At 38.7% G+C, this 27,284-nt stretch overlaps 5 protein-coding genes across 6 annotated transcripts in view; 2 read left to right on the forward strand and 3 right to left on the reverse strand.

Annotated features, from left to right (window-relative positions):
* The first annotated feature begins 3,031 nt into the window (after positions 1 to 3,031).
* On the forward strand, positions 3,032 to 5,017 carry mtrfr (mitochondrial translation release factor in rescue). Its single transcript, XM_034091512.1, has 2 exons — positions 3,032 to 3,501; positions 4,621 to 5,017. Exons 1-2 carry the CDS (start codon positions 3,220 to 3,222, stop codon positions 4,849 to 4,851), a joined length of 513 nt encoding a protein of 170 aa, XP_033947403.1. The 5' UTR covers positions 3,032 to 3,219; the 3' UTR covers positions 4,852 to 5,017.
* Positions 5,018 to 5,680: 663 nt separating this feature from the next.
* On the forward strand, positions 5,681 to 11,225 carry kmt5ab (lysine methyltransferase 5Ab). Its single transcript, XM_034092076.2, has 8 exons — positions 5,681 to 5,819; positions 6,025 to 6,128; positions 7,277 to 7,427; positions 8,189 to 8,393; positions 8,476 to 8,563; positions 8,755 to 8,814; positions 9,097 to 9,287; positions 10,651 to 11,225. Exons 1-8 carry the CDS (start codon positions 5,810 to 5,812, stop codon positions 10,859 to 10,861), a joined length of 1,020 nt encoding a protein of 339 aa, XP_033947967.1. The 5' UTR covers positions 5,681 to 5,809; the 3' UTR covers positions 10,862 to 11,225.
* A 576-nt stretch (positions 11,226 to 11,801) lies between these two features.
* Positions 11,802 to 16,349, reverse strand: rilpl2 (Rab interacting lysosomal protein-like 2). The gene is made up of 4 exons (XM_034092077.2): positions 15,909 to 16,349; positions 14,730 to 14,881; positions 13,096 to 13,218; positions 11,802 to 12,244 (listed from the first exon to the last, which is right to left on the reverse strand). Exons 1-4 carry the CDS (start codon positions 16,200 to 16,202, stop codon positions 12,223 to 12,225), a joined length of 591 nt encoding a protein of 196 aa, XP_033947968.1. The 5' UTR covers positions 16,203 to 16,349; the 3' UTR covers positions 11,802 to 12,222.
* A 779-nt stretch (positions 16,350 to 17,128) lies between these two features.
* Positions 17,129 to 24,945, reverse strand: LOC117452992 (RILP-like protein 1). 2 transcript variants are annotated; one of them, XM_034091818.2, is made up of 8 exons: positions 24,464 to 24,945; positions 23,340 to 23,490; positions 21,810 to 21,928; positions 21,423 to 21,698; positions 19,785 to 19,964; positions 19,358 to 19,515; positions 19,183 to 19,281; positions 17,129 to 17,925 (listed from the first exon to the last, which is right to left on the reverse strand). In XM_034091818.2, exons 1-8 carry the CDS (start codon positions 24,755 to 24,757, stop codon positions 17,835 to 17,837), a joined length of 1,368 nt encoding a protein of 455 aa, XP_033947709.1. In that variant the 5' UTR covers positions 24,758 to 24,945; the 3' UTR covers positions 17,129 to 17,834. The 2 variants fall into 2 exon arrangements, with proteins under 2 accessions (XP_033947709.1, XP_033947708.1); XM_034091817.2 differs by having other exon boundaries at positions 17,129 to 17,946.
* Positions 24,946 to 26,136: 1,191 nt separating this feature from the next.
* The window catches only part of hip1rb (huntingtin interacting protein 1 related b), a 34,042-nt gene continuing 32,894 nt past the window's right edge, over positions 26,137 to 27,284 (reverse strand). The window contains exon 32 of the mRNA XM_034091184.1: positions 26,137 to 27,219. Coding sequence (XP_033947075.1) covers positions 27,211 to 27,219 — 9 coding nt within the window. The 3' untranslated portion in view covers positions 26,137 to 27,210. The remainder of the gene's footprint in view (positions 27,220 to 27,284) is intronic.

Below are 27,284 nucleotides of genomic sequence, written 5' to 3' on the forward strand. Positions count from 1 at the left end.
TGTTTATTTTGAAGGATTAGTCACTTGTTTGCCGGTGTTGTTCTTTCTTCTGCTGGCTTGACAAAGCTGAGACTCTTGCGGCCACTCAGATAAACAGTTTCGATATTAGGACACCCCTTCCTGGCAACTCAGTATATGGTAGGCCTGTCAAACTAAATGTTAACTGGTATTACAGGTGGTTATACAGATGTCTGCAGGCAGAGCTTAAAAGCATAAGAAGAAGAAGAAGAAGAAGAAGAAGAAGAAGAGACAGAAGAAGAAGAAGAAGAAGAAGAAGAAGAAGAAGAAGAAGAAGAAAGAAGAAGAAGAAGAAGAAGAAGAAGAAGAAGAAGAAGAAGAAGAAGAAGAAGAAGAAGAAGAAGAAGAAGAAGAAGAAGAAGAAGAAGAAGAAGCAGCTTTATTAATGCCCCTAGGGCCTAGGGGGAAATTCAGTGTTTCACTCTGGCTTGTATTTAATACACACACAGTATATTACATGTTACTTGTATACATAGGTGCACACATGCACATGCAACACACACAGTTATACACACATTACAGAATGCACATGCTGGAGAGGGCCAGAGCGAAGAGGCTGCCAGTCTAGCCGGGGAGCAGTTGGGGGTTCGGTGCCTTGCTCAAGGGCACCTCGGCAGGGCCCAGGAGGTGAACTGGCACCTCTCTAGCTACTCCATGGTTTTTTTGGTCAATCGGGACTCGAACCGGAAGCACTTTATATTCCAATTTATACTATACTAATAATACTAATATATACTTTTATATAACAATTGTTGTCAGTAAATTATTTGTTGTGCACATCTCTTCACAATATTTACACCAATACTACTACATCTAGAGATGAAAGAAGTGCTCACATTATTTACTTAAGTAAAAGTAGCAATACTACGATGTAAAAATACTCAGTTACAAGTAAACATACTGCATTCAAAGTTGTACTTAAGTAAAAGTGTAAAAGTATTAGCATTCAAAAATACTCAAATATTTTTGTATTAATTACCTAAATTTGCAAAGTAGCTAGTAGCTAAATATCTAAAAAAAACATACAAACTTACAAAATGTAGTGGAGTATAAAGTAGCATAATGTAAATACTCAAGTTCAACAGGTTGAACATGTTTACGTCCTTTGCAAGATCACCATACAAATGACATATAATGGTTATGTTGTACCAAAATGAAGGTCAGTTTTAATGTGATCACTAAAGACAAAGTAAGTCATTAGAAATGCACCTCCCCATCCCCCCAATATGAGAGAGATGTCGTCACAGGTCATCAGAGCGATTGTCTTTTCCTGGTGACCTACATAGTTTCCTGATTTACTTATAATAGTCATTGTCAAGGGAGTGAGCAGGAAGTGTTACAGCATGGTCCATTTGTTCATATGAGACCATTCTTGCAGTAAATGTATATAGCCTAAACATTAGACGGACTTAAGGTTTAACATTAATTAGAACTTTTAAGGAAACCTTTAGAAACTACAACAGTATGTTCACCTTCCACAAGTGTTTGGCACTACTAGCAATAATGGACTAAAATGTAGGCTTTTACTGGTTATAACATTTGACAACTATATTTTTTCAAATGTAAAGCAATGCAATGAGATGTAAAACAAATATTTTGTAATAAGTGTGAATGATCATCATTGTCTCCTCTGTTTACATCTACTTATCTTTACATGTGAATATATAGCTTAATTCATGTGAATATCCATGTCATACACAGTAAAGTACTGGGAAGGGATTCGTTTTTTTGTCACATCTGATCGTTTGTTAATGATTAAAATGGTGAACAAGGGGGCTTCATCAATAAGGTTTAAGAAGTTTCATTAAGTCCAATCGATCGATGTTAACTGGGTACGTTCTTGTTTAGTTAAATACACAAATGTTATTAATTTAAGCTATGCCATTCGAACATTTAAATGTTCATGGTCCAAAAAAGAGATTCGGATATATTTGGGACCAAAGAAAAAAAAGCAATTTAAATCGTTAGACTGTGCTCCCAATTAAATTACATTACATTTTCTTACCTAAAAGTTACTTGTTTATTTATGACAAGTTTAGTTGGCCTATACCTGCAGTGCTTGAAGAAGTATTCAGATATTTACTTGATTAAAAATACCAATACATTATTCTCAAAATACTCAAAAGTCCTGCATTCAAAATCTGACTTAAGTAAAAAAGTATTATCATCACAAAGTAATTAAAATGTAAAAAGTAAAACAGTAAAAGCGATTATTGTGCAGAAAAATGGCCTGTGTGTGTGTGTGTGTGCGTGTGTGTGTGCGTGCGCGTGGTGTGTGTGTGTATGTGTGTGTAATAACATTTATAATGTGACATTCTAGATAATATTGTGGCATTAAGTAGCATTTTACTGTTGTAGACAAACAAAGTTCTGATTAACTTTTTGTAAGTTATTTAAATAATCTCACTCTTCTGTGACCTAAAGAGTAAGACCACTAGTTTAATTTTTAGAGATGCATTTTTGTTAAATGTAGCTAACGCTGTTACATAAATGCAGTGGAGTAAAATAACATTATTTCCCTTTTAAATGTGGTGGAGTAGAAGTATAAAGTAGCATGCAATAGAAATACTGAAGTAAAGTACTGTACAAGTACCTCAACATTGTACAGTACTTTAGTAAATGTACTCAGTTAATGTATTCACCTATATAGCTGTGTCTGTTAGATGTCTGTAGTATTGAAGAGTTGTTGTGAGTGATACAAGTGTAACCGTGTATCGTTCAATTAAGTTATGAGAGGCAACAGTTCGCCATTGTAAACACGGCCCTGCTAAATTGTCTAGGTAATTTACAACCTTGACCAACATGACATTCACAAACAATAATGCATTTAAAAAATACAAATAAAAGATTATTTAAGGAAACTCAAACTCAAAAAGCCAACTAACGTATTAAAAAACATGTTTGCAGTTTCCTACCGGCTGTGGGGTTTTCGGTTTTGCAGCCAATCGACACAAGATGGCGGCAGCAGGTAAAGACAACCCTGCTATTCTAGCCACGAAGAAGAAATCGACTGCTGGGCGACAGGCGGAAACGTAGAAGAAGAGAGGACTAAACATAAACATAAGCAGAGTCTCACCGTGACCGTGAAACAAATAAGAAAATGCTGTAGCCTACCGTTAAACATTGATATACGTGTATCCTGTTTGGTGACACACAACGTAGTGTAATGCTGTTTGTTACTGTGTTTGTTTATTTAAAGAAATGTCTCGGCTTCTTCCCTTCATCAGCTGTGTGCACAACGTGTCCAGTCGGGTCATAACAGGAATAGTTTCTCCCAGTGTCTCTCTACTTCTCAGGCCAAACCCTGCCGGGCTGCCATGTGTTTTGGCAGCAGGTAAAAAGAACCTGATAGACCTGCCTGTCCTGAATGAGGATGAGTTTGAAGAGCAGTTTGTGAGAGGATCTGGACCCGGAGGACAGGCTACAAGCAAAACCAGCAACTGTGTGGTGCTCAAACACATCCCCAGTGGCACTGTTGTGAAGGTAAATCTTGTTTTTATTAATCCTGTCATCACTAGTTTATCACTAGTCAAAAAAAGAAAATTGTTTACCCTATTAAGAGTTATCTAAACGATGAGAATCTGAGTTGACTAATACATCTATTGTAATAGTCATTCATGTTTTTGATGCCAAACATTTTAGTTTATCCAGAATAATTTATATTGTGTATTATTTGTGTATATATGTATTTTCTACTGTTTATAAGTTATTTGCTTTTTTTTTTTTTAATGTTAATACTTTATAACACCTTTTTAAATATGTTAATGAACACAATGCTGCTGTAACAAAATAATTTCCCTATGGGGTCAATAAAGTATCTATCTATTTATCTTTCCAAGTCTAACAAAGAGGCCCACGTAGTAAATTTTCTGGTGCTCTTTTATCATAGTATGCTCTTCTACAGATGTTGATTGTAATGGAAGTTGAAGATAATGTTAAATTATAAGAACTTTCTGTCCATGTTCAGGGTATATGCAGGAATCCTGAAGTCAAATGTAATACTTTTTAAGACCTTTTTCATACATTTTAAGACCTCATCGCCACTTGGAGTTTCAACCGGTTACATTGGCGACACACTTTACCTCACATTGACTACATACAGTATTGATTGTCCTGCCTCCTTATCTTCCAACCATTTGGACGCAGACTTGGATTTCCCCATAACGATGTTGTTTAACAAACGGCGTAAACGGACCATTGCGCTATCAAGCAGTGAGCGTGCGATGTCCTGTTCAGATGACGTCAAACCCAACAGGATGCCATAACTAAACTACACAGAATCACACTGCACACCTACGCAATGACTACACTCAGGCAGACTGTAGAACACAACCTCTTTGGACAATTTGTATATTTATTGAAAACAAGCTACCAAATGTAATACCTTGGAAAATGCTGTTTAATACTTTTTAATAGCCTTAGTTTTCGCTAAATTGATTTATCAACTTTCAATACTTTTTAAGACCTCGCAGACACTCTGTGAAGTTGTGCCTTTCCTGAAACATAAAATAAAATCATGATGCATGAAAGCCCCAGAATAGCTACTGAGTTGGTGTTTTAATTAATAATGTTAATTTAATTATTGTACCATTTCCCCTGCAGTGCCATCAAACCAGATCTGTGGATACAAATCGAAAGCGTGCTCGGGAAATAATGCGACTGAAGCTGGATGTTGTTTTTAAAGGAGACCTCAGTGAAGTTGTTGTAAAGAAGAAAGAGTCTGAGCTGAGGAAAAAAGAGAAGAGAAAGAAGGCAAATGAGAACCTGGAGAGAAAAAGACTCTTTAAAGAAGGGCTTGCTGCAGACTCCAAACCTGGAGAGGACACAGTTTAAAAATGTTTGTGTGGAATATAAAATCAATACTTGTAAGGTTCTTTGCTATGCTTACAAAGACTGAATAACAAAACCTGGAAAGTCACTGTTAGCTGTTCTAAATCACGTTGGCCTTTTGGTGTAAAGCAAGTGGAGACAAATAATAAAGAAACCAAATATAGTGAAACATGTTGGCTCTGTGTTGTGCTTCTGTCAATGCTTGAAAATAAAAACATGAATTGGGACATTAAACAACATAAAAGATCAAAGGGTTCATATTTGTATTTTGTTTATACTCTAATCATTCTCTGTGCTTAAGTAACATCTTTTGAAGTTTACATTCTTCTGATTTTAATAATGAAAAAGCATGTACACACATTGGTGCAGAAAAACAAGGATATTAATTAAAAATAATTATAAACAAAATATATAATTGGGATAGATACACTTAACAATCCAAAATATAATACATATTATTATTTGATGAGTTCACCATACAGTCGTTATTCATTTTAAATGAACCTACCCTTTTCCTAGACTATGTAATATTGATCATATAAAATCATTAGGTTTACAAATAATTCAGTGTTATATTTATCATGTTAGAATTACAACGTTTTTTACTCAAAATTTGAACACGTCCATATAGTCAAGCGTATACAATAGTAAAATACAGTTAAGGGGCAGGTTCATTATTTAAAAGAATACACTTGGGACGTTGACGATGTGACGAGCAGAGCTGCAGCCAATGAGAGAACTACTTTATTACTTGTTTACTCCCCCCGGACCAATTGGCCAATGAGAGAGGCAGTACAGTTTTTTTTAAATCCCCCACGCGCTCATGCTCTACTTTGCTCAGTAGTTGTATGAAATGTGTATTGCAGAAGCATTGTTGAGCTAAGCACAGTGAATAGCCCGTGGACACCGAGGGCAACATTAAATAGACTCCTCATTTTTTTTCTTTTATCCTGACACGGACATGGCAAAAGGTAAACTTTTTACGTGTTTTTTTGTTTCATTAATTGTTGCATGTCACACAAGCTTCAGTAGTTAATGTGTAGCCAATGCTACCAAGCGTACATTACGGGCAACTTTTCAAATACATGCAACTGGTTAATTAATTGTCGGCTTTCGTAAAATGTAGGATAAAATAGACCGCTGTGTTTACGTGTATTCGTTTCCATGTTTTTAAAGGGAAGCAAGGTGTGCTGAGGACCGACAAAAAGACCGAGAACACTGTCGAAAATAAAGTCCCTTCTCGGGGGGAGACAAAGGAAAACAAACCGGCAACAAACAAGGTATGTTTTGTGTTCACCAACCAAAACTAGAATGGCTGTTTCTCACTTGTTGTGCTAACCCATCAAGTTACGGTCACAGAGGGCCCTGGCCTGCTTCACTTTATCGTTGTTGGAGACTCAGACTTGAGCATTTCCGCCGAAATCTACACCAAACCGTTCACCGCCCCTTATCATAGGGTCCGGTTCAGATGTAGTAAGAAACCGTTGTACTCTATTGCTAATGTCGTAGGGTGCCTAGATAACTGTACTTAAGAACAACTGTTTCTCCATTTTATGCTGCTTTCTTCTTCTTTTCCACTACATCTCAGAGGCAAAGATTGCACTGTTTTACCTCCCACTACATGCATGTTAAATATTTAGTTTCTAGTATTTACTTTGCGAATTGTGTTGGGTCTATAGTAATTCAATCAAGCCCAGTCTTTACACGCGGCAACTTAAAAGTGTTGTACATACAGAGGCATCAATCATGATCCAATAATAGAATGTAAATGATTCTGAAATTGTCCACTATGCATACTAAGGGCTGAGATGTTCAAATCCAGGACTTGTAACAGTTTTTTACACTGTAATATTGCGATTCTCCACAGCTGTTTGTCATTTGCTTATAAGCAGCACATACACTAACAGTACAAAGTTGTTACTATTGAGTTGGCAGGCAGAGCGGTGAAGTCTTCAACGTCTCATATCCTGTACATTTGCTTATCTACAGTATAACAAAACACATTGTACGTGTGAGATGCACAACCTACTTTAATTGTTATTCATAATAATCATGACATTATTTTGAAGCTCAGCTGATGTAGTTAATTTAACACGCTAGTGCTGCTTACATTTAAACTAATATTATGTAGTAGTTATACATCAACATGCTTCTCAAAACATGAGCTATAATGATAAAGAGTGTAGAACGGGTCATTTTTTGTACAGGGAAAATCTGATGCTGTTACAACCCTCTTGAATTCACATGCATGCTATGTTCAGATATGAAGAGTTATAAACACAGCTTCACAAAATGTCGGTTTTTGCACCTCGTCAGATTTAGCTGAACATTCACATCACCTCACATGTTTACTCCTGTAACTGATACATGGTCTGTCCCCCTTTTTTTTTTTTTTTATAATAACGGTAAACAACATTTCTTTATGCAGACTAGCGTAGGTGAAGTACAAACCAATTTCCTGAGTGTACGGAGTCCAAGCAAACCCAGATCCCCTCTGAGCGACAGCTCGAGCATGCTGATCCAGGAGGGAAATGACAGTGGAGCCAGCCACCACCCCGACGTGCCCAAGTCAAAAAAAGGTGAGCAACAAATCAACTTCAAGAAAAGGATTGAATCAAATAATATATAATGCTGTTGTTTGTTCTTTTCTAATACATGCAATCTCCCATTTAACCCCTGTGTTACCTTGGATGGTCAGCAGCTCCACGTGTCCAACAGAAATACTTCCTGTGCATGTGAAAGGCAGCGGTGTTCACTGGCCCACTGTCTTATGACTTAACGTAGCCATTTTGTTTTTAAAGGAACTTTCAGGGTTCTTACTTCTTATTGCAAACCTGGAAAAGTCATGGAAATTCAAAATGCTAATTCCAGGCCCTGGAAAAGTTATGGAAAACAATATTTTCCCCAAAGTTTTGGAAAAGTCATGGATATAATTTATATTTGATCTAATCGCCTAAATAGTAATACTATAATGATAATAAATACTGTATCGTTTAGTGATGAAACGTAAAATGGCATTTAACTGACGAGGTATTTTGCTGGTGAGAGATTTTAGTGGCTTTAGCGTGTAGGAGCTAGTAAGCCTACTATTTGATTTGTTTTAGAGGCACAACATGTTTCATATGCAGACCTTATTTTCCTGTTCCATGTTAAAATAAACTATTTTCAGTGGTACGCTGAGAGAGTAATTTTTATGGTCATGGAAAATTAGGTAAAGGTCATGGAAAAGCCATTAAAAATCATTGGTGAAAAAGTGTATGAACCCTGAACTTCACTCTCTTGATTGAGGCCAAATGTTGAGGACCGCTGTCAATTATATTCTTCTCTGTCCTCATTTTAGAAGTGCCTAATGAAATAAAATCGGAGAGTTGTGAGTCCAAAGAACAGAAGGCTGAAATGGGTTGTAAGAGTCACGGGATCAAAGAGCAAGCCACTGAACAACTTGAGAACAAAACGGCACACACGAATGGCAGATCTGCAGCCGGGATCAAGGTTCTGGCCGCCAAACCTCAGAGTAAAACCCGCCGCAAACCAGCAGCAAAAAAGTGAGTGCAGAAAGACAACATTTTGGGCATCATTAAAAAAATAGTGCACAATCAAATTTGTATTTAATTCCTCTCTTTTCAGGTCTGAAAATCAAGCTCCTCAAAACAGGAAGGTCACAGACTATTATCCGATCAGACGGAGTAACAGAAAAACCAAGGCAGAGATAAAGGTCTGTTTGTAAAGTGTTGTATATTTGTTAGTGAATAGAATAAATACTTTTCCACCAAGATAATACATTTATATTTTGTTACTACAGTAAAGATATCAATTCGTTTTTTGTGAAAGTGTCTCTAAGAATTATGCATCACTTTATCGCTTTCCCTAGCAGAAAGTCTGACTTTGACTCCATTCCTCAAACAGAGTGAAGAACACAAACACCTTGATTACCTGATAAAGAATGACATTGAAGAAGGATTGCAGGTAACATTCAATAGTTTGAATGTCTTTTATGTCATTTTGAAGACGGTCCTTGACCTACATTGTATGTATTGATGTCTGTAACGTAGTGGTAGTACCTGTGCATTCAAGTATTTTTTCCCCCCAGTATTTTTGTTATATTTGTGACATATTTAATTTCTCCTGAACATATTCTTTGTATTCTAAGCAGTCAGTAAATAGTACTTTTTAGTTGCTAGTTTTGACAAATCCTTGACTGCAATGTGATTGAGAGTTTGACAAAGTGTTGCTTGTGAATGTTGACAGATCAAACACATGGAAGGAAAAGGAAGAGGCATATTTGCTGCCACGGGCTTCAACAAGGCGGAGTTTATCGTGGAGTACCACGGAGACCTACTGGAGCTATCCCAGGCTAAAGAACGAGAGGCCAAGTACGCTCTGGATCCCCAAAAAGGCTGTTACATGTACTACTTCCAGTATCATACCAAAACCTACTGGTGAGTCCAAATCAACACTTGAAATATAATTGACACGTGGCTTTACACTTAGTTCATTTATTATCTTTTTTATTTTATCTAGTTAAAATGGCATTACATAACTATATTATGCCCATGTTCCCTGGGTCTCTGTATTAGCTGGCCATCACATTTAAGGTGATCAACCACACAATAATAATCTTAAAATAATTATAGGCCTACGCTCTGGGGTTGGTAAATTGAGTCTGTGGACATTACTTTATTAGAACTTGTTTTCATTTACATGCTTTGGCTTTAGATGGACACAAGTGGGCTACTGTATTATTTGAGAAGAGTTTACCCCCAATGACTTGGATACGGAGGGGCGGGTGTTTGGTTGTCTCCGTACATTAGGTCACCGATTATACAAAATCCACTTCTTCATGTCTCTTCTACATCAACATGTGTCCCCTCTCCTTCATGTCTCTTCTACATCAACATGTGTCCCCTCTCCTTCATGTCTCTTCTACATCAACATGTGTCCCCTCTTCTTCATGTCTCTTCTACATCAACACGTGTCCCCTCTTCTCCATGTCTCTTCTACATCAACATGTGTCCCCTCTTCTCCATGTCTCTTCTACATCAACATGTGTCCCCTCTTATTCATGTCTCTTCTACATCAACATGTGTCCCCTCTTCTCCATTTCTCTTCTACATCAACATGTGTCCCCTCTTCTTCATGTCTCTTCTACATCAACATGTGTCCCCTCTTCTTCATGTCTCTTCTACATCAACATGTGTCCCCTCTTCTTCATGTCTCTTCTACATCAACATGTGTCCCCTCTTCTTCATGTCTCTTCTACATCAACATGTGTCCCCTCTTCTCCATGTCTCTTCTACATCAACATGTGTCCCCTCTGTGTAAAGAGACTCTGAAAGTTTCAGGAACAAAGATTCTCTCTCTTTTTGTCCTGATCCATTTCTATAAAAACCTGTCTGAAAATGAGCTGATCAGATTTTGGCCACTTAACGATGTCATAAAAAATGTTTGGCTTGTGTAACCATTAGCCAATCACCAACCAAGGTAACCCCCCCCCCCCCCCCTTATCGCCTGAGTCTCCTCCTCGAGCACCATTGTGTTCTTTGTAACCAAATGTCTCTCAGAGGGGCGTGGGGAGGGGCTCCTTATTTTCATCTAAAGTAACAGACAGAGAATCAGCACTTTGGAAACGGGGCTGAAACAGAGGGGATTGTGGGTAATGCTGCAATGATCTGATTGGTGTTTGGAGCCAAACACTTCAGAGACATGTTTGGTGTCTGAGACCTTTGATGACAAACAGATTGCAGTAAGGTCACAAAGGCACATTTCTTAACTTCTTGATCTGTATCTGTTGACGCTCCACAGTGTGGACGCTACAGAGGAAACGGGCCGCCTGGGAAGACTCATCAACCACAGTAAGAATGGAAACTGCCAGACGAGGCTTCATGCCATCGATGGAAGCCCTCACCTGATCCTGGTGGCGTCCAGAGAGATCCAGGCAGACGAGGAGCTGCTGTACGACTACGGGGACCGCAGCAAAGCCTCGGTGTTGGCTCACCCATGGCTCAAATACTGAGCCCTTCAACACGCGTGTTCATATTTCAGATGACTTGGTGCTCTCTGCGGTCCCGTTGGGCTTTCTGCGACAGACGCTTTGGATCAGCAGGCCTCAAAATGCTTTTATAAATATACAAAACGTTTTTGTTTTAAATGAGTGCCAACGAATCAACAAGTGGATTTGTCAGTGTTTTATAATGCTTTTATTTTTGTAATGTATTTGTAGCAAACTGATGCAAGCTTGAAGTGTATTTCTCCCGGATACGTAGTGTGTTACACTATCAGAGGTTTTCTTTTAGAAATGAATATATCTGACAATTCAGTTTCACTTTTGTAGATTGTTACCTGTGCTGTAAACGAAGGAATAAACCCTGTTGTTTTCATTCCTGCTGCTGCTGCTGGTGAAGAAGGCATACTCATGAAATACTGTGCTCTTTAAAAGACACCCTTTTCCACTTATTTTTGACCCGTATCTGGAACTTGTCTGCGTGGAAATGTGGGGGCAGTCGTTGGGTAGTCTGCACCATAGACTGTTTGTGTAGCCTATCAGGCTGCCCAATATTCAGTCAGTGAGGATGAAGAAGTTGGTCGATATGTTGTGAGTGCACGCGATGAATTTCAACAATGTTTCTTTTGTTTGCCAGTGCTGCACACTTTACTAACTTAACAATCTATTTCGTTTTACTTTACAATGAGATGCGCACAGATTTAAAGAGGAAAAGTACGACAGCTTTTTATAATATCTGGGTTTTGAAGACTTGATTGAATAAAAGTTGTGTTCATCTTTGCTCTCCACTGTGCTGTTAATCCAACGAAGTAACATCTTAGGGAAGTCTTCATTCTTGAATGTGACTTTTTAGTTTACATTGGTCTAAGATGTGTCTATTTAGACGATCAGAACCTGTATCGATGAGAACAACACTTATTTAATACCAGAGAAAAAACATAACAAATTGAACCAAACTATTCTTATGATTGTCAGGGTTGAAGCCCACTTTCGTTTATTTGACAGTTGAGAACAAATATTGTTACATTACAAGACCAACATGTGTCCCGTTGTAGAATTAATTTAGATTTATAAAACATTACATTCTCAATCCTATAAATAACTTTGTTTTGAGTTCATTATTTAGCATAATTTCCAACATGAATTGGATAATACTTTCCAGTTTTACTTCATATCAGGAAAACTTTCCACATAATATAGATTTCTACTCTCTATTTGACTATAACCCGTCTTGGGTAGAAATGACCAGTACATAAAACAGTGCTTGTTAAAAATAGTACAAAATGATCGATATAAAAGTGGTCAACTAATGAGAAAACTGCAGACAAATCCCGTTTGTCTTCTACATCGTCAGCTCTTATGGAAGGTTTTCCTTATTTCCGCCTGAATGAAAACCTAAAGACAGAAAATGGTTAGTTTAGGACGTTTGTTCCCGGGCTTGGTGGAGGGGACGAAAGCAACATAAATAATAAAGCTACCCAGAGCGAGAGGCTACACTGAGTCATGGCAGACTGTAATTACTGACAGCTGCAGTAGTTTGGCAGACATTCTGCTATTTCCAACCTTTTCTCTTTCAGCCCTCAGACGCTTCCTCCGCATCAGCATGAACTCATTCGGTCACAAGTATATCATTAAGAGACAGGAGACGGGCTGTGAGAACGGTCTCTCTGCGAGCTTCAACTTGCAGAGAGCTGAAGACGTTTCTCCTGAAACCTTGCCATGTGTAGTAAACTGCTTAAAGGTCACTTATTATGCTAAATCCTCTTCTCCAGGTCTCTTCTACATCAACATGTGTCCCCTCTTCTTTGGGTCAATTCTACATCAACATGTGTCCCCTCTTCTCCATGTCTCTTCTACATCAACATGTGTCCCCTCTTCTTCAGGTCTCTTCTACATCAACATGTGTCCCCTCGTCTCCATGTCTCTTCTACATCAACATGTGTCCCCTCTTCTTTGGGTCTCTTCTACATCAACATGTGTCCCCTCTGTGGAAAGAGACTCTGAAAGTTTCAGTTAAAAAGATTCTCTCTTTTTGTCCTGATCCATTTCTATAAAAACCTGTCTGAAAATGAGCTGATCAGATTTTGGCCACTTTATGATGTCATAACGATTTGTTGGCTTGGTAACCATTATCCAATCACCAACCAGGGTAACCCCCCACCCCCCCACCACTTACTTGGTGGTACTTCTTTCAAATGACTTACTAGAGGCGACAACAATGAGTGAACCTCGTTTGGTCTACTCACAGTTTGCCTATGGTGGTTTTCTCCTCTTTTGCATCACTTATCGTGGCTCTACTGTGCTCTGTGTGCGCTGGTGTGTCCAGATCCACTTCCACCATGGCAGGTTCAGCCTGGGGCAGAATCCCACTGCAGGAGAAAGTAGAGCTTTAAGGTCACTGAGAATTGTTTTATACAAAGGTGTCCACCCTTTTAAGTTGAAGATATATTCAAAAGATGTACTTCTTAATTCACCCTTCAGAACTTGAATCAACATTGTTATCAGGTATGATTAGATTAAGGGTAACCAGGTCATTTCTACTGGTGATGTGAGCCTACACGGGCCGCTGATATTGTTGTGGTTTACTTCAGCATTACAATTGGCAAGTGAGAAACAGAATGTTTAATTCTGAGAAAGTAATGAAGGTATCAGTGGGATTAAACTGTGTGTCGGTGTGCGTCATTAGCGTAAAATGAGTACTAATGATGATTTTGTATCCAACCACAGATGATCTCTAAAGGGCATTCTCTCATTGTCATGGAAATGATCATCTTAAAACAAGAACAAGCAGCTCAATTCAGATTTTATATTTGTTTATGTTCCCACTGAGTAACCGCAACTTTATTACCAACATCTTAACAATTCACATCAGCTCCGCCATAAATCCTGTCTGAAAGGTTATAGTGTTCAGTGTTGATGTCATTGTGTCAGAGAGCTGTTGATACGGCTGTTTAGTCCTTTCTGAGGCTCTGGTTTGACGTGCATGTAATTAACAGTAACTTCATTGTCTATCACATGATGGTAGACTGAGATCACCGAAGACCACCACTCAGCGCCACAGGAGGTCTTTCCTCCCAGTGGCAATCCAACTTTTGAGCTCTTCACCCTTAAGTAAAGGGAACTGAGAACTTCCACACCAACACTATGTGCAATATACATATCAATATAATTACCATCATTACAATACACTCGCTGCTATATATAACTATGTGCAATACTATTATTATTAGTGTTATTAATAATGCTATGATAACGTGCAATTACGTAACTGCCACTACGTTTTTTGCACTACTAACTATTGCTAATAATTGCATTGATTGTGTGACCATCTATGTTTCCATGTTTCATGTTGTGTAGATGTTTCATTGCTCTTTTTGCTGCACTTTTAGTGTACAGTTTTGCTGTTGTGCTGCTGTGTTTATTGTGTTTATTGTATTGTGTTATTCTGGCACAAAAATTTCCTTCGGGATAAATAAAGTCTCATCTTCTCTTATCTTATCTTAGTATGTGTCTGGCTCACAACATTAAAACATACACCTATGAAAGAATAACATAAAAACGCACTAAAACAATTCCTTTAATGAATAATTAAACATTATATTTACATTATAATGCAGTTATATTGCATAAGAGTTTACATGAATTTCATAAACCAGTGCTTTAGAGTTAGCTTTGGTTTGGAGCTATCGATCAACAGAATAATAATCCCCAATTACTTTGATAATCAATTCAGATATAAATATTTTTAAATATTTTTTCATTAAATAATGGGAAAGTGCAACATGTGGAGTTCAGCCAACACATTTTAAAACATTTAATTAAAAACGGGGATGCATATTTCTCACTACACCTTGACTTTTTATAGTGAAAAGCCCCTGACCTCCTGTAGAGCTGCAGCTCCTCCTGAGCCACCATCAGCTGAGCTTTGAGCTGGTTCCTCTCCTGCAGAACCTCCTTCAGCTCCTGCATGGTGAAGCGCGGTCTGTTGGGGTCCGTGAGGTCCACCAGCAGCTGGTTCGGACCCGCTGTCTGCTGTAATGGCAGAGAGGAGAAAAGCATATGTCTTAACATGTTTACTTTATGTCTGACAAGTAGGAGAGTAACACTCTGAAGACACATGTTTTTAGATTCGCTTGTTATAGCGATACCCCCCTTTATTTGTATTGGTCTTCTAATCTTTTTTATTCTTATAAGTTATTCATGTTATAGGTTTTTATTTATTTTACAATTATATTGCAAAATCCCCTTTAAAATTGGTCTTTCATCTTATCTTTGCTTTATTTATTTCATAGGCTTTAATATTTTATTATATTTTATTATTTGTTGTCTTATGTCTGCCTTTATTTTACCGAGATGGATCATTGTTTATTTTATTATATTTGACCTATTTTATTTTACCTATCACACCTTTAACCTCGTTGTGTCCCTTGAACTTATATGTTGTTGTTGTTGTTGTTGTTGTTGTTGTTGTTGTTGTGCTGCATGTGTGCAAAAATGGGTTTTGACCTGAAGTGAATTTCTTGTTTTAACTTGTCATGTGTGCCATGTTGTTAAAGCCCTTTGAGCTGCACCTGGTGTATGCAACATGCTATACAAATAAAGCATGTTCATCAGTTACAACTAGTAAATTATAAGTATATATGAATTATGACTACTTTAAAGCAGATCTGTAAATCTGTAGTTCGTGTTAAACTGTGGAATTATTTACCAAATTATGTAAAGGGCTGTATGCACATCTTTAGGTTTGATTAAATGTATAAAGAAAGAATAATGAGACAGTATGAAGATGTTAGGTAACCTGTTTTGCTGATGGTAGATTGTTGTGTTAACTTATGATTGTTTTAAATCGTACTGTAAGTGTTTGTAAACTGCTGTGATTGACAGACTATCGATTATTATTTGTATTTATTCTTTAATAATAAGTAAAATAAGATGTTCTCCTCCCTGCTACTTTCCATCATGTGCTGCAAAAATGGCGTAAAGTGTCCATGTTTTATAATGATTGCCATGAGTGGAATAAACTAAAAGGAAATACCTTATTATTATTATAGTTACTCACCGTCCCCTGCCCAGAGGATCTCTCCTGCAGGATCCGGTCCAGTTCACTCTTCAGGTTGTCTCGCTCCATTTTCAGCTCTTCCAGAGACAAGTTGTACTTATTCACTAATGTTTCAAACATTTCCAACACGCGGACTATCCTGAACTGTAAGTCCGAAACTTCCTCGCCTTTGCAGCTGATTTTTAACAAATCTCGACCGATTACATATGAAATATCATACACATCCTCCACCGTCAGCTCAAACGCGTCCTTATCGAAAGCCAGAGCAGGCGACGACTCTTCACCAAACTCCATGACGGAATAATGTTTGAATGTCAGAATAAAGTGATTTTTCCCCCTCCACTGTTTCCCTACAATGCTCTAAACATTGAGTTTTATTTTTTCTGTTTGTCTTCGGCTGTACAGTTTTAATGGCAGAAGGTAACTAATTTACAGCAGCACTTCCCCCATCACTCTTCCACCAATGGCGTGGCGGCAGAGGAGGGCAAAGTATCCTAGCGACAGGTAAACTCAAGAGGACTCCCTCATCAACACTGGTGTTTCGTAAACTATGTTCGTCTTTTCCAAGTTAATGAAATGTAGGTCACGTGTAGACGGTGTGAGTGAGAGCTCTTTGTTTTTGACGTGTCTCTCTATCAGGTGAGAAAGCACGTGATTTTAAAATGTTGTTGCAGCCTTCTTCTTTCTCTCAATTACCCACTTACACTGCTTATCATTTCCATTGTATTTCCATCCTATTTATATATTGTGCCGTATAGTATACTATATTTAGTATTATTAAATGGAAAATTATATTTAATCAAACACTCAAGTACAATTTTAAGTGACTTTTACTTAACCCTCCTGTCGTGTTTGGTTTACTACTTTCATCAATCATAAATATAACGTTTTACATTTGCCTCAAGGCCTTATGATGTCCTCTACAGTAGGCATCTCCACATATACAAGTGCTGACCACTTTTATAACATTTTGAGTGGTTAAGTCCACTTTGCAACACCTATGATGTTCCCTTTCAAAAATAACCCCTATAGGAAATGAATGGGTAACCCTACATATGTTCATCCATAAGATAGTACTCACCAACAACTGTTAATTTTGGAATGCATTTTCCGTCTCTATTCTTTGTATATTCGCTACAGTTATTTATATAAACCAGTAGTCTGAGACATTGTTTACAGCCTGAAGTATATCGTATCCCAATAACAACATTCAAAAGATGAAAAATAAAAATATGACTTTATTCTGAACAAGCATTATTTCTCAGGTGCAACCCAGATCACATTGGTTGTTAAAGCATATTTGATATTACTCACAATTATAGTTGGGAAAGGAACGCAGGGCGAGGTGCCTCTCTGCAGTACCTTTTTCATCAATTATGGGCCGAAGTACATTATCCTAAAGTCTCTTGGTGGAAGCCAGAGGCACATGATGATCATACTTTAACAATCATTTGTTATATGATCAGATTCATCTTAACATCACTTAAAACATAAATAACAGAAGTGTTCCTTGTCAGTTTAAAGTTTTTGAAGAACGCATTGACCCTTTTTTCTCTATTTGGATAAAGCATTGTAATGAAAACGTGTTGACATTACAGCAGCATGTGCAAAGTTACACCAAATTAGGCACATGATTTGTTTCTTGTAAAATATAAAGTGACACATTGACAGTTAGAGACTTTTTATGAAGCTATAAAATCCTGAGAGGTCATAAATAAACATAATAATGTCCAGGTATTGCCAGTTATCTTACATATTAAGTAGTACATAGGTTGATTTAAAGCTCTTACCAAGTTAGCTTAAATGCTACACAATGTTATTGTTGACCTCGGTCATTCATGCAGTTTTAAGTCTACTGACACACTTTGTTGGGAGAAACACCGCGATGTGAGAAAAAGTATGAGAACCATACGATTTAATCTGAGGTCATACAAAGTAAAGTCTTCTGATTGGCAGCGATGTTGGGTCCTCTGCAATCAAACCGGCTGCCACCATCGGCATTATGGCAGTGAAGATCCTGGCAGGAGGGACATTTAGTCTAGATTTAGATTAATACAATCCTCAACAAACTTCAATACATCCAGAACTCCGCCGCCCGTCGACTCACCCACACCCGAATCCGTGAACACACCACCCCCGTCCTCATCAAGCTCCACCGGCTCCCCATCCCCCAGGGAATTCAGTACAAAATCCTCCTAATGATTGTTGATGATTTCATGCTAAATTCTCAAATTAAATGCACCAAATGAGCTTTCTCCAATGCGTATTCATAAAGGAGGTCATGTGTTCCAAATGAATGAATATTAACCCTTTTATGCCAAGCCAGCAAAACGGTGCTTCATCCAGCAACGCCATCCATTGTGCTTTTGAGATCCAGAACAATGGATTTATATAAAAAAAAATATGCTTTTTTTTATATAATTTTTTTTTATTTTATGAAAATATGCTTTTCACGTCACGTCTAACACATGTTGTAACCATCATCTAAAGTGCAATATACCCCGTGATTATGTAATTAAACCATAATTGCAAGATTGTGTTGTATTTGGTATTTGGCGGTTGGTGCAGTTCCTCTATTATTCCTAGCTGTTTGAGTTTCCTAGTCAAGACAAAAACACACTGGGGAATGCAACTCTTTGGATCATCCGTCCACTTCTTTTGATGAAGCATCATCTGTAAGTATTTTATCTCTAAGAGTATTGTGGACATTATTATATCTTATATTGACTATTATTTCACATTATACATTTGTGGCCCGCTCGATCAGTCCAAAATCAGAAAGAAGGCAGAATCAGTATAATCTCTCTTCAAAGCAGTGTATAGGTTATTACAAAAATAATCCATTTCAATTAAGCCCCTCGAGAAGTGTGCGGTTGTTTCACTGTCTGCTCTTTTCCTGCATTTTAATTTTTTTATTTTGCTCTATTTGGGACATTTCTGGGCAGACAAGACATACAAGAGAAAGCCACAGAAATGGAATCTGGGGCTTCCATCGGTTGTCAAGCACCTTAACTTTACCTGTGGCTTGGGAACGCTGGTGATGTCAAGCGGTGGAGGAGAGGCCAAATTTGAATGTTGTTTTTGCAAATTACACTTCCTTTCACTTAAAGTATGTCTCTCTGATAACATCTGGAGGATTCTATGCTGAAAATATACACAGGGAAAGTCCTTCAGAAGGAACTAAAACAGGCGGGTGACGTTCATCTTGACACACTCATACACTTGGGTGAATTATAAAAAACAGTACAATAGTCAAGTCGGATTCATTACTCACAAGCGTCTAATTCCTGATTCCACCTGATCAGTGGAAGTGGACCACGGTGGAGGAGATGGAGGACACTCAATGGAGCTGATGTCGTCCTCGAACTCCTCACTGGAGGATGTGGAAGAGGTAACTGTTAACCTTAGTTTAATGCACAGTACAGATCATCTTAATTAAAGATACATACCTTTTATAATAAGCCAGCTCTTCCTGCAGTATGAACACTTGGGCCTTGAGTTGATTCTTCTCCTGCAGGACGTCCCGCAGCTCCTGCAGGGTGAAGCGAGGTGTGTCCGTCTCCAGGCTGTCTGACTCCTCCTTTGGCTTTGTATCAGCTGACACCTTCTGCAGAACAAACATCCACCATTTCTCTCAAGCATGAGGGTTAAGACTGATACATGTCTGCCATCTGCGTGGTGTTTGTGGGGACATATCAGACGACGAACCACAAAAGAAAGCAATGAGATAATAATAACATTTGTTTCCAAAATGTTTGTAAAGCCTAAAGAACACTAGATCTAGAGTGGTCATGCTTTGTGTTTATTGTAAACAGTCTTATCGTGGGTCTCTGCTATAACCGGTCTGTGTACAGGAGAGAGTAAAACAAGTGTTACCAGTGACAGTGCTGTGGTTTCCTCCTCTTCGTCATCCTCTTCCTCATTATTTTCTCTCTTCGATGACCTCCGGCGAACCGAAGGACTCTTCTCACGCTCGAAGCAGTTTGCCAGGAAGCCAGGGTCCCCTCCACACTCCACCCACACTGACTTTGGTTTGAGGGAGTCTGCTGTCGAAGGCTGGATTGGGAACACAAACATCCACTTAGGCACAAGAACACCGGCCCAATGAACTACGGATGAACCTAATTTGAACGCAATTGACTCCACCAAGGAGGCCGTGCTTTCTGGTTGTCAGCAGGGTTACGGAAAAACTGCTGACCACGATTTCATGAAGATTAGTAAAAGAGGACAGCATGGGCCAAGGAGGGGCCTATTACATTTTTGAGGGGATCGACGTCAAACTCCCTCAAACCGCTCCTCCGCTCCCTCCACTGGCTTCCAGTAACTGCTAGAATCCACTTCAAGACAATGGTACTTGCGTACCATGCTGCGAATGGATCTGGCCCTTCCTACATCCAGGACATGGTTAAACCGTACACCCCAGCACGTGCACTCCGCTCTGCATCAGCCAAACAGCTCGCTGCACCCTCGCTGCGAGGGGGACCCAAGTTCCCATCAGCAAAAACACGTGGGTTTGCTATCCTGGCTGCAAAATGGTGGAATGAGCTCCCCATTGACATCAGGACAGCAGAAAGCTTACACACCTTCCGGCGCAGACTGAAAACTCATCTCTTTCGACTCCACTTCGAGCGATAGAACTATTAACAAAGCACTTATATACTAATAAAGGACAGGCTTATCTAAAGCCAGTTGAGTAGCACTTGAAATGTTTGGCTCTATGAAACCTGATGTACTTATGATTCTGTTTTCTTCAAGTTTGTATCTTCTTGGTCGAATGCACTTAATGTAAGTCGCTTTGGATAAAAGCGTCAGCTAAATGCAATGTAATGTGTATTATGTTAACATGGCGAGATATGGCATTTGTAATGCTTATGTGGTGTAGGAATAATTGGAAAAATAAGTTGGTGACCTGTAAAGTTGCTTTCTTATTACTCAGAAATATGGCAATCAAAGTGAATGTTGCCTATGAATAATATAACTCAAAAAAAATCTACTTAAAAACTTCTCAAAATCGGGAAATGGGAACATCCAAGGAGCGCTTGAATGCACCTTTGGCCTTGGCAGAGGTCTGCGAGTGCCATTCAAGTGCAATCGTTTACAGCAGGTGTGTCAAACATACGGCTCAGCAAAGTGTACAAATTACAGCGAGACATTAACTGCAATTTTCACAACCTTTTTGTATTTTGTATGTATATATTTACAAGGCAGGGGAAAACTTCACCTTCTTCCTTAATAGTTCCCACGTTAGTTATATGGCGGTGTGTCAGTGCAGGAGGTCAGGATTAATACGCAGATGTGGAAATGAATGTAAAGTAATTACATTTGTAAAAAGATAGTTCATTAAATGTGTTTTTTGCAGTAAAACAAAGGGAACAATTTGGAGTTGTCTTTATTTAAAGGGTTATTATGCTATGATTGTAATGGTCCAGCCCACTTGAGATCACTGTATGTGGCCCCTGAACTAAAAATGAGTTAGACACCCCTGGTTTACAGCCTGCTGAAGATGAGTCTCACCGTAATCGCTGGAGGTTTAGGTGGCGACGACTCAGATATTGTCAGAGAGCTTTCTTTAATATCCGGTATCTCTCTCTCCAGTTCCCATCCCTGGAGCTCCTTCCTCAGCCGGCTGACCTCCAGCTGCAGCGCCCCCAGCTCCTGCTGCCGTGCCTGGGCTTCACCCTCCAGCTCGGCCCTCTGCTGGATCAGAGCCTTACCTTGAGCCTCCCTCACTCCGATCCTGTGACGGAGGTCCTGGTTGGTTCTTATGAGCCGGTGCTGCTGCGTCTGGAGCTGTAGATTCAAAAAGCATATTTTCTGACATCAAATACTGCGTTTCAAGAGGGTAAACTAATGTCAAATGTTTGTGCCGGTTTATATACTGCATGTGTTTTATATCCCCACCGCCTCCACATCCTCGTTTTTTAGTGTCAGCTCGTGGTCTTTAGCCCGGAGTTCATCCCTCTGCTTATCCACCGAGTCCTTCAGCTTATTCATCACCTGCCTCTCCTTCTCTGACATTCCTGTGGATATCACAACAGAAGTTCACACATGCAATATCAATGCAATCTCACAGGTTGATTCCTTCATGTTTATTCATTTACTAATCATTTCTTACAACCCTTTGAATACATTCAATAATTCAGTTCATATTCAATGAGAATGATTTTGAAGTGCAATGCATTTGGCAGGCAACCCTAAAATCTGCATCTAGACATTACATCAATAAGAGTTTCAGAAGGGAAGCTGATTGGAATTGCATTACCTTCCAGGACATTACAAATTCTTCAAAAGTCTTTAACTTTCAAGTCTCTGCAAGATAATTGTCTGCACCAAAATGAGGCAGATCTAGCAGGAGATTATTATATTAAAGCATCTGTCACTCCATGACTGCATTTCCATTCTAATAATGTGTGAGTGAGCAGAGTAATAATATCATGCATCACCCGTTCATTGCGTGTTTATAAGCAGTGTGTGTGTGTGTGTGTGTGTGTGTGTGTGTGTGTGTGTGTGTGTGTGTGTGTGTGTGTGTGTGTGTGTGTACTCTGTGGCCCTGACAGTAAGTAAAGCTGCAGCCACCATGAAAGTCTCAAACAAAAATAGTCTCCTTTACAAGCTGCAGACTGCCTCGCTTCAAAGCCTCCTTTTCACACGCAACATGTACTGTACAACCCCATGTGACTACACTAAATATGTGCAACGTACAGCAGATGGTTAATCAGCTGAACACAAATCTGCAGTGAGGTCATATGTTATATAAATCAGATCAGAGCTGGAACTCTCAGCCAAGACCGAATTCATTTTGTATCATCACAAGATACTGTACAGCTCAATGTGCACAGCAAGACCTCAAACACACCAGTTCACTGGCATGGGTACATTTCTCAGATCGATGTGTTAATAACTGTTTCAAGATGCCCTTAGAAACAAGTATTAGTATGTAGTATAATTACCATACAGGGAAAATCCTGTTACTGATTCTGATTTGTCCACTCAGCGTGTCTATCGTAGGGCTCCAACCAACACTCATTTATAAATGTATTGACTAATCAAACATTTGTTTTCTTTTTATATAATGCTGATCAAATAAAGACAAATGTATTTTATACCTACTCAAAGTCCAAGATGATATCTTTAAATGTATTTAGTTTAATTTAATATAAAAAACAAGGAAGAAAATCTCCATATTTGAGAGGTTGCTGATAGCACAACACATTTTTTTTTAAAGGTATTTGCTTTGGATTGGTCAGGTAAAGAGTTAAAATATTGGTATTGATACCAATCTGGGTATTTGTATAATTTGGAAATAAAACATTCAATTAAATTATTCCACCAGAAAGTGGAAAACATGTATAATCCCATAAATCCTCTTGAAACCTTCCAGCACCCATGAGTTGAACCTAAGGATGAGAGCTGTTGCCACAGACGACCCACCGTCCTGTTTCTGCAGGTCTTCCTCTGCGGGGGGGCAGTCTTTGAGAGAGAGGCTCACTAACAGCGTCTTGTTCTCCGCCTGCAGCTGTCTGATCTGAGAGAGCAGGTCCTGGACCTCTCCTCTCCAAACGTCCTCCACCTGCTCCAACTCCTGGGCAGAAGAAGTAAAGAAAATGTAAAGTGAAAGTGTAATCTCACAATAGCATGTTCAATTCCCATTGAGATAGTTTGCATTATTCAAAGAGAACATTCCATAATGCAATATTACTTTTCTTAGCATGTGCATTATGTCACAATATGCACAATTGGAAATGCACAATATTGTAAATACATTTTTACAAACCGTCACAGTTTACATGATACATTTTAATTTCCACACTATTTGAGTTGGTCTTTTAAGGAAAATGGCTTTTCCATGTTCCTTATAATATTCTTAGATAATGCCCATGATAGAAAAAATGTAAATCACACTGTTCATTTTGAACTCAAATTTGACCCACTTAAATCAAATGCTATTGCGAGAGTATATTTAGTTAGTGAGCTGAAGTGCTAGCCTAATATTTTTGGACTGCTGGTCAGACAAAAAGCTTTTGAAATGTCAAACCCTGTATGATCGCAGATGTGCTTAAGTTATGTATGCTACCGAGAAAGGTCCCAACCCAAAAGCTCACAGGGGCACACAGATAGGTAGACCGACAGGTAGACATACAGATAGATAGATAGATAGATAGATAGATAGATAGATAGATGGATACATAGATAGATAGATAGATAGATAGATAGATAGATAGATAGATGGATAGGTCACAGCAATAAACAGTCTAATATATTTCAGAAATAAAAATAGAAATAAAATAGCATAAACAAGTTAAAAAGATAAAAAATATATATACATACACATTTCCAGTAACACATATAATAATAGGATATTATTGTGCAAAGAAAGGTTAAAACACAGGTCACCCGAGGTAAACAGTCAGATAAACAGACAGGTAAACACACAGGTAAACACACAGGTAAACACACAGGTAAACAGACAGGTAAACACACAGGTAAACACACAGGTAAACAGGTAAACACACAGGTAAACACACAGGTAAACACACAGGTAAACACGCATGGACCTTCTGCTGCTTCCTCTCCTGCTCGGACCTGTCACTCCTCGCCCTCCTCAGTCGGTCCAGCTCCCCCCGCAGCTCGTCGGCCTCCTGCCCGGCCGCCCCGCTGCTCACCTGGGCCTCCAGCAGCTCCAGGACCCGGACCACTTTGGGCACCAGCCCGACCAGAGACTCGCAGCCGAACCTGTCGATGATCCGCTCAAACTCCTGTCCCAGCACCGCCGCTATGTCGTACACATCCATGACCGTCAGCTCCGCCGCGGGTCGGTCCAGCGCTGACATTATCCCGCAGGTCTCCATGAGTGTCCTCTGTTTTAAGAACCGACATTAAACATATCGGTATTCTTCTTACGACCTTCACAGAAAGCTCACATTTTGTGTAGAACTACTCAAGTTAGCCGAGGCCTGTTTGAACTCGGTTCAACTTGTGTCAGTTTGTTGACAGTTTAAACTCTGCCAACGTCCGCAGATGCAGAACTTTTGACGCTGCATTCAATGTCCCCACGACAACTCGTACATGTCAGAAGCGAAACGGCAAAAATGCTAGATGTACTAAAGTCAGCGGTATAAAGTAACTAAGTAGATTTACTCAAGTACTGTACTTAACTACAATGTTGAGGAATTTATACTTTACTTGAGTAATTCCATTTTCTGTTTCTTTGTACTTCTACCCCACTACAATTCAGAGGTAAATAGTGTACTTTTACTCCACTAAATGTATTTTATATCTTCCTTAGTTTGCAGATGTGGCTAAAGTAGATGACAGACAGGTCATAATAGACAGGTCATAAGGACTAATCCGCAAATGTCATATCGGCAGGAGTTTGAGAAATTGCGTTATAGTATAGTTATCCTATTTACAATGGCTCTTGAATGCAACACCTGTGCCTCCACGTTGAGTCGTTGTGCGCATGTCAGTAATAATGGTGCATAATAATAGGGCATTACCTTTTATGCACACCATTACAATTTTAAAATACCCAACACAACCTGGGCCTACAAGCCAGCAGCCTATAATAAAGCAATAGATACAACACATTTAGATACAATAACGTTATATATAATGTATGTATTAACATAACTGAATTAGTGATAAAACTATGAAAATAAAATAATGTATACATCTATTTTAAGCTACAAACCTTACCAATATCTTTATTTGTATAGTTCATCAGTTTTAGTTATAGACCGAGCAAACAGTGAACTTTGGTTAATTGTAGCAACCTAACAAATGAGCTTTATTTAAATTTGAGAGATCAATCAATCAATGTTTATTTATATAGCCCAATATCACAAATGTTACATTTGTCTCAGTGGTCTTCACAGTGTGTACAGAATATCAGTATGACAATACGACACCGTCTGTCCTTAGACCCTCACATCGTACAAGGAAAAACTTCCGGAGAAAACCCACAGTTTAAAGGGAAAATGGGAGAAACCTCAGGGAGAGCAACAGAGGAGGGATCCCTCTCCCAGGACGGACAGACGTGCAATAGATGCCGTGTGTAAATTGAAAAGATAATACATTTGCAACATAGGTATAATAGTATAAAGCCCGTTTAATATTGTTTAAAAAGAACAGGAGAAAAACATTAATATTTCTTTCTTTATACATGATTACATGTTGCTCAAATCTTTGCACACATGCAACTTGGAAAAAAAGGTTAATTGGATCGAAACAAGGGGACATTAAAATCAAACATTTATTGTTTATTTGTTTGACATTTACACTTCTTACAAGGAGAAATCACTATTATCTTTACTAAAATATATTAATAGATCTGAGTGTATAAAGACATTTCGTACAGAGGAAAGGAAAGAACATAAAAGATGCATTTAAGACCCTGTATGAAAAGCTCCCGGAGGCAAAGAGAACTTTATATTGTACATAAACTAACCCTACATCTTCATTTAGCCTAAAACAAGCGTTTGATTATCAAGGACGCCTACATCCAATATGTGTGTGCAAGCATGAAGTCTTTCTTAATGCTTTAGCAAAGTATCCAGGTTCTGCTGTAATAAAGGGACATTCAAGAGGTGAGTGTAGATTATTAAAGTTAAATGAAACATGGTGCATGTGGCAGAGTGCTGTACAGACTGTATGTCAGACAGCTTTGATTCAATCATTCATTTTTACAGAACATTCCAAGGCCTGTTGATAAAAAGCTGCTTTGCACATAAAGGTAAGTGTCCACTGTGAAGGCCAACCCAGAGGTATTTATAACTTTTGCAGCAACATAGACGCACACAATGTGCTTCCCAAGTTTCCTTTACCGCCCACCACAACATAAATAACATGCAGTGTACATAAAGAGGAAATCTAACTTATTCTGTCAATTTGTGATTTATTTTAAATAAAGGTATTCATTCTAAAAGCAGCAGCAGTACCATCATCAGCTAAAAGAAATACTTTGCCACAGCCTAACATTTTAATATTAAACAGTTTTGTTATTAATGCCAAATACTTCAATAAAAAAGGGTTTCGCCTGCATGGCATGTATCAATTCTCTAAAAGAGGAAAAGAGTAAAGGGGGCAGGGGGAACCACAGCATATTCCTAACAGGCATCATGGGTCAAACACCATTGTGCCATTTGGTGGAAAACAAATGAATAAAGAAAGGAGAAAACCGTGAGATGCAGAGGATTGTCGTCAGCATGCAACTTAAAAGTAACAGTATGTTCACAACAAGAGGACCTTCATCTGGGCAATCCAACCATCCAGTAGTGGAGAATGTTCCTTTTCGGCTCCGGCATTACTTGAACTGCAACATATAGAAGAAAAGAGACGGATTAAAAACATGTATACCGACACAGGGGGTGTTTCTCA

The sequence above is a fragment of the Pseudochaenichthys georgianus genome, chromosome 9 (genome assembly GCF_902827115.2).
Source record: "Pseudochaenichthys georgianus chromosome 9, fPseGeo1.2, whole genome shotgun sequence".
Classification (NCBI taxonomy): domain Eukaryota; kingdom Metazoa; phylum Chordata; class Actinopteri; order Perciformes; family Channichthyidae; genus Pseudochaenichthys; species Pseudochaenichthys georgianus.

Excerpts from the sequence above, each read along its gene's own strand:
- rilpl2 (XM_034092077.2), bottom strand. The coding sequence starts at position 16,202 with ATGGAGTTTGGTGAAGAGTCGTCGCCTGCTCTGGCTTTCGATAAGGAC. Across the intron at positions 13,219-14,729 it reads GAGCTGCAGCTCTACAGGAG|TGGGATTCTGCCCCAGGCTG; the intron begins GTCAGGGGCTTT and ends TTTCTCCTGCAG. Across the intron at positions 12,245-13,095 it reads AAAACCACCATAGGCAAACT|GTTTTCATTCAGGCGGAAAT; the intron begins GTGAGTAGACCA and ends TTCTGTCTTTAG.
- mtrfr (XM_034091512.1), top strand. The coding sequence starts at position 3,220 with ATGTCTCGGCTTCTTCCCTTCATCAGCTGTGTGCACAACGTGTCCAGT. Across the intron at positions 3,502-4,620 it reads CCAGTGGCACTGTTGTGAAG|TGCCATCAAACCAGATCTGT; the intron begins GTAAATCTTGTT and ends TTTCCCCTGCAG.
- LOC117452992 (XM_034091817.2), bottom strand. The coding sequence starts at position 24,757 with ATGGAGACCTGCGGGATAATGTCAGCGCTGGACCGACCCGCGGCGGAG. Across the intron at positions 23,491-24,463 it reads AGGAGAGGAAGCAGCAGAAG|GAGTTGGAGCAGGTGGAGGA; the intron begins GTCCATGCGTGT and ends TCTTCTGCCCAG. Across the intron at positions 17,947-19,182 it reads GAATCAGGAATTAGACGCTT|ACTAAATGTCCCTCCTGCCA; the intron begins GTGAGTAATGAA and ends ATCTAAATCTAG.
- kmt5ab (XM_034092076.2), top strand. Across the intron at positions 6,129-7,276 it reads ACAAACCGGCAACAAACAAG|ACTAGCGTAGGTGAAGTACA; the intron begins GTATGTTTTGTG and ends TTCTTTATGCAG. Across the intron at positions 8,815-9,096 it reads ACATTGAAGAAGGATTGCAG|ATCAAACACATGGAAGGAAA; the intron begins GTAACATTCAAT and ends GAATGTTGACAG.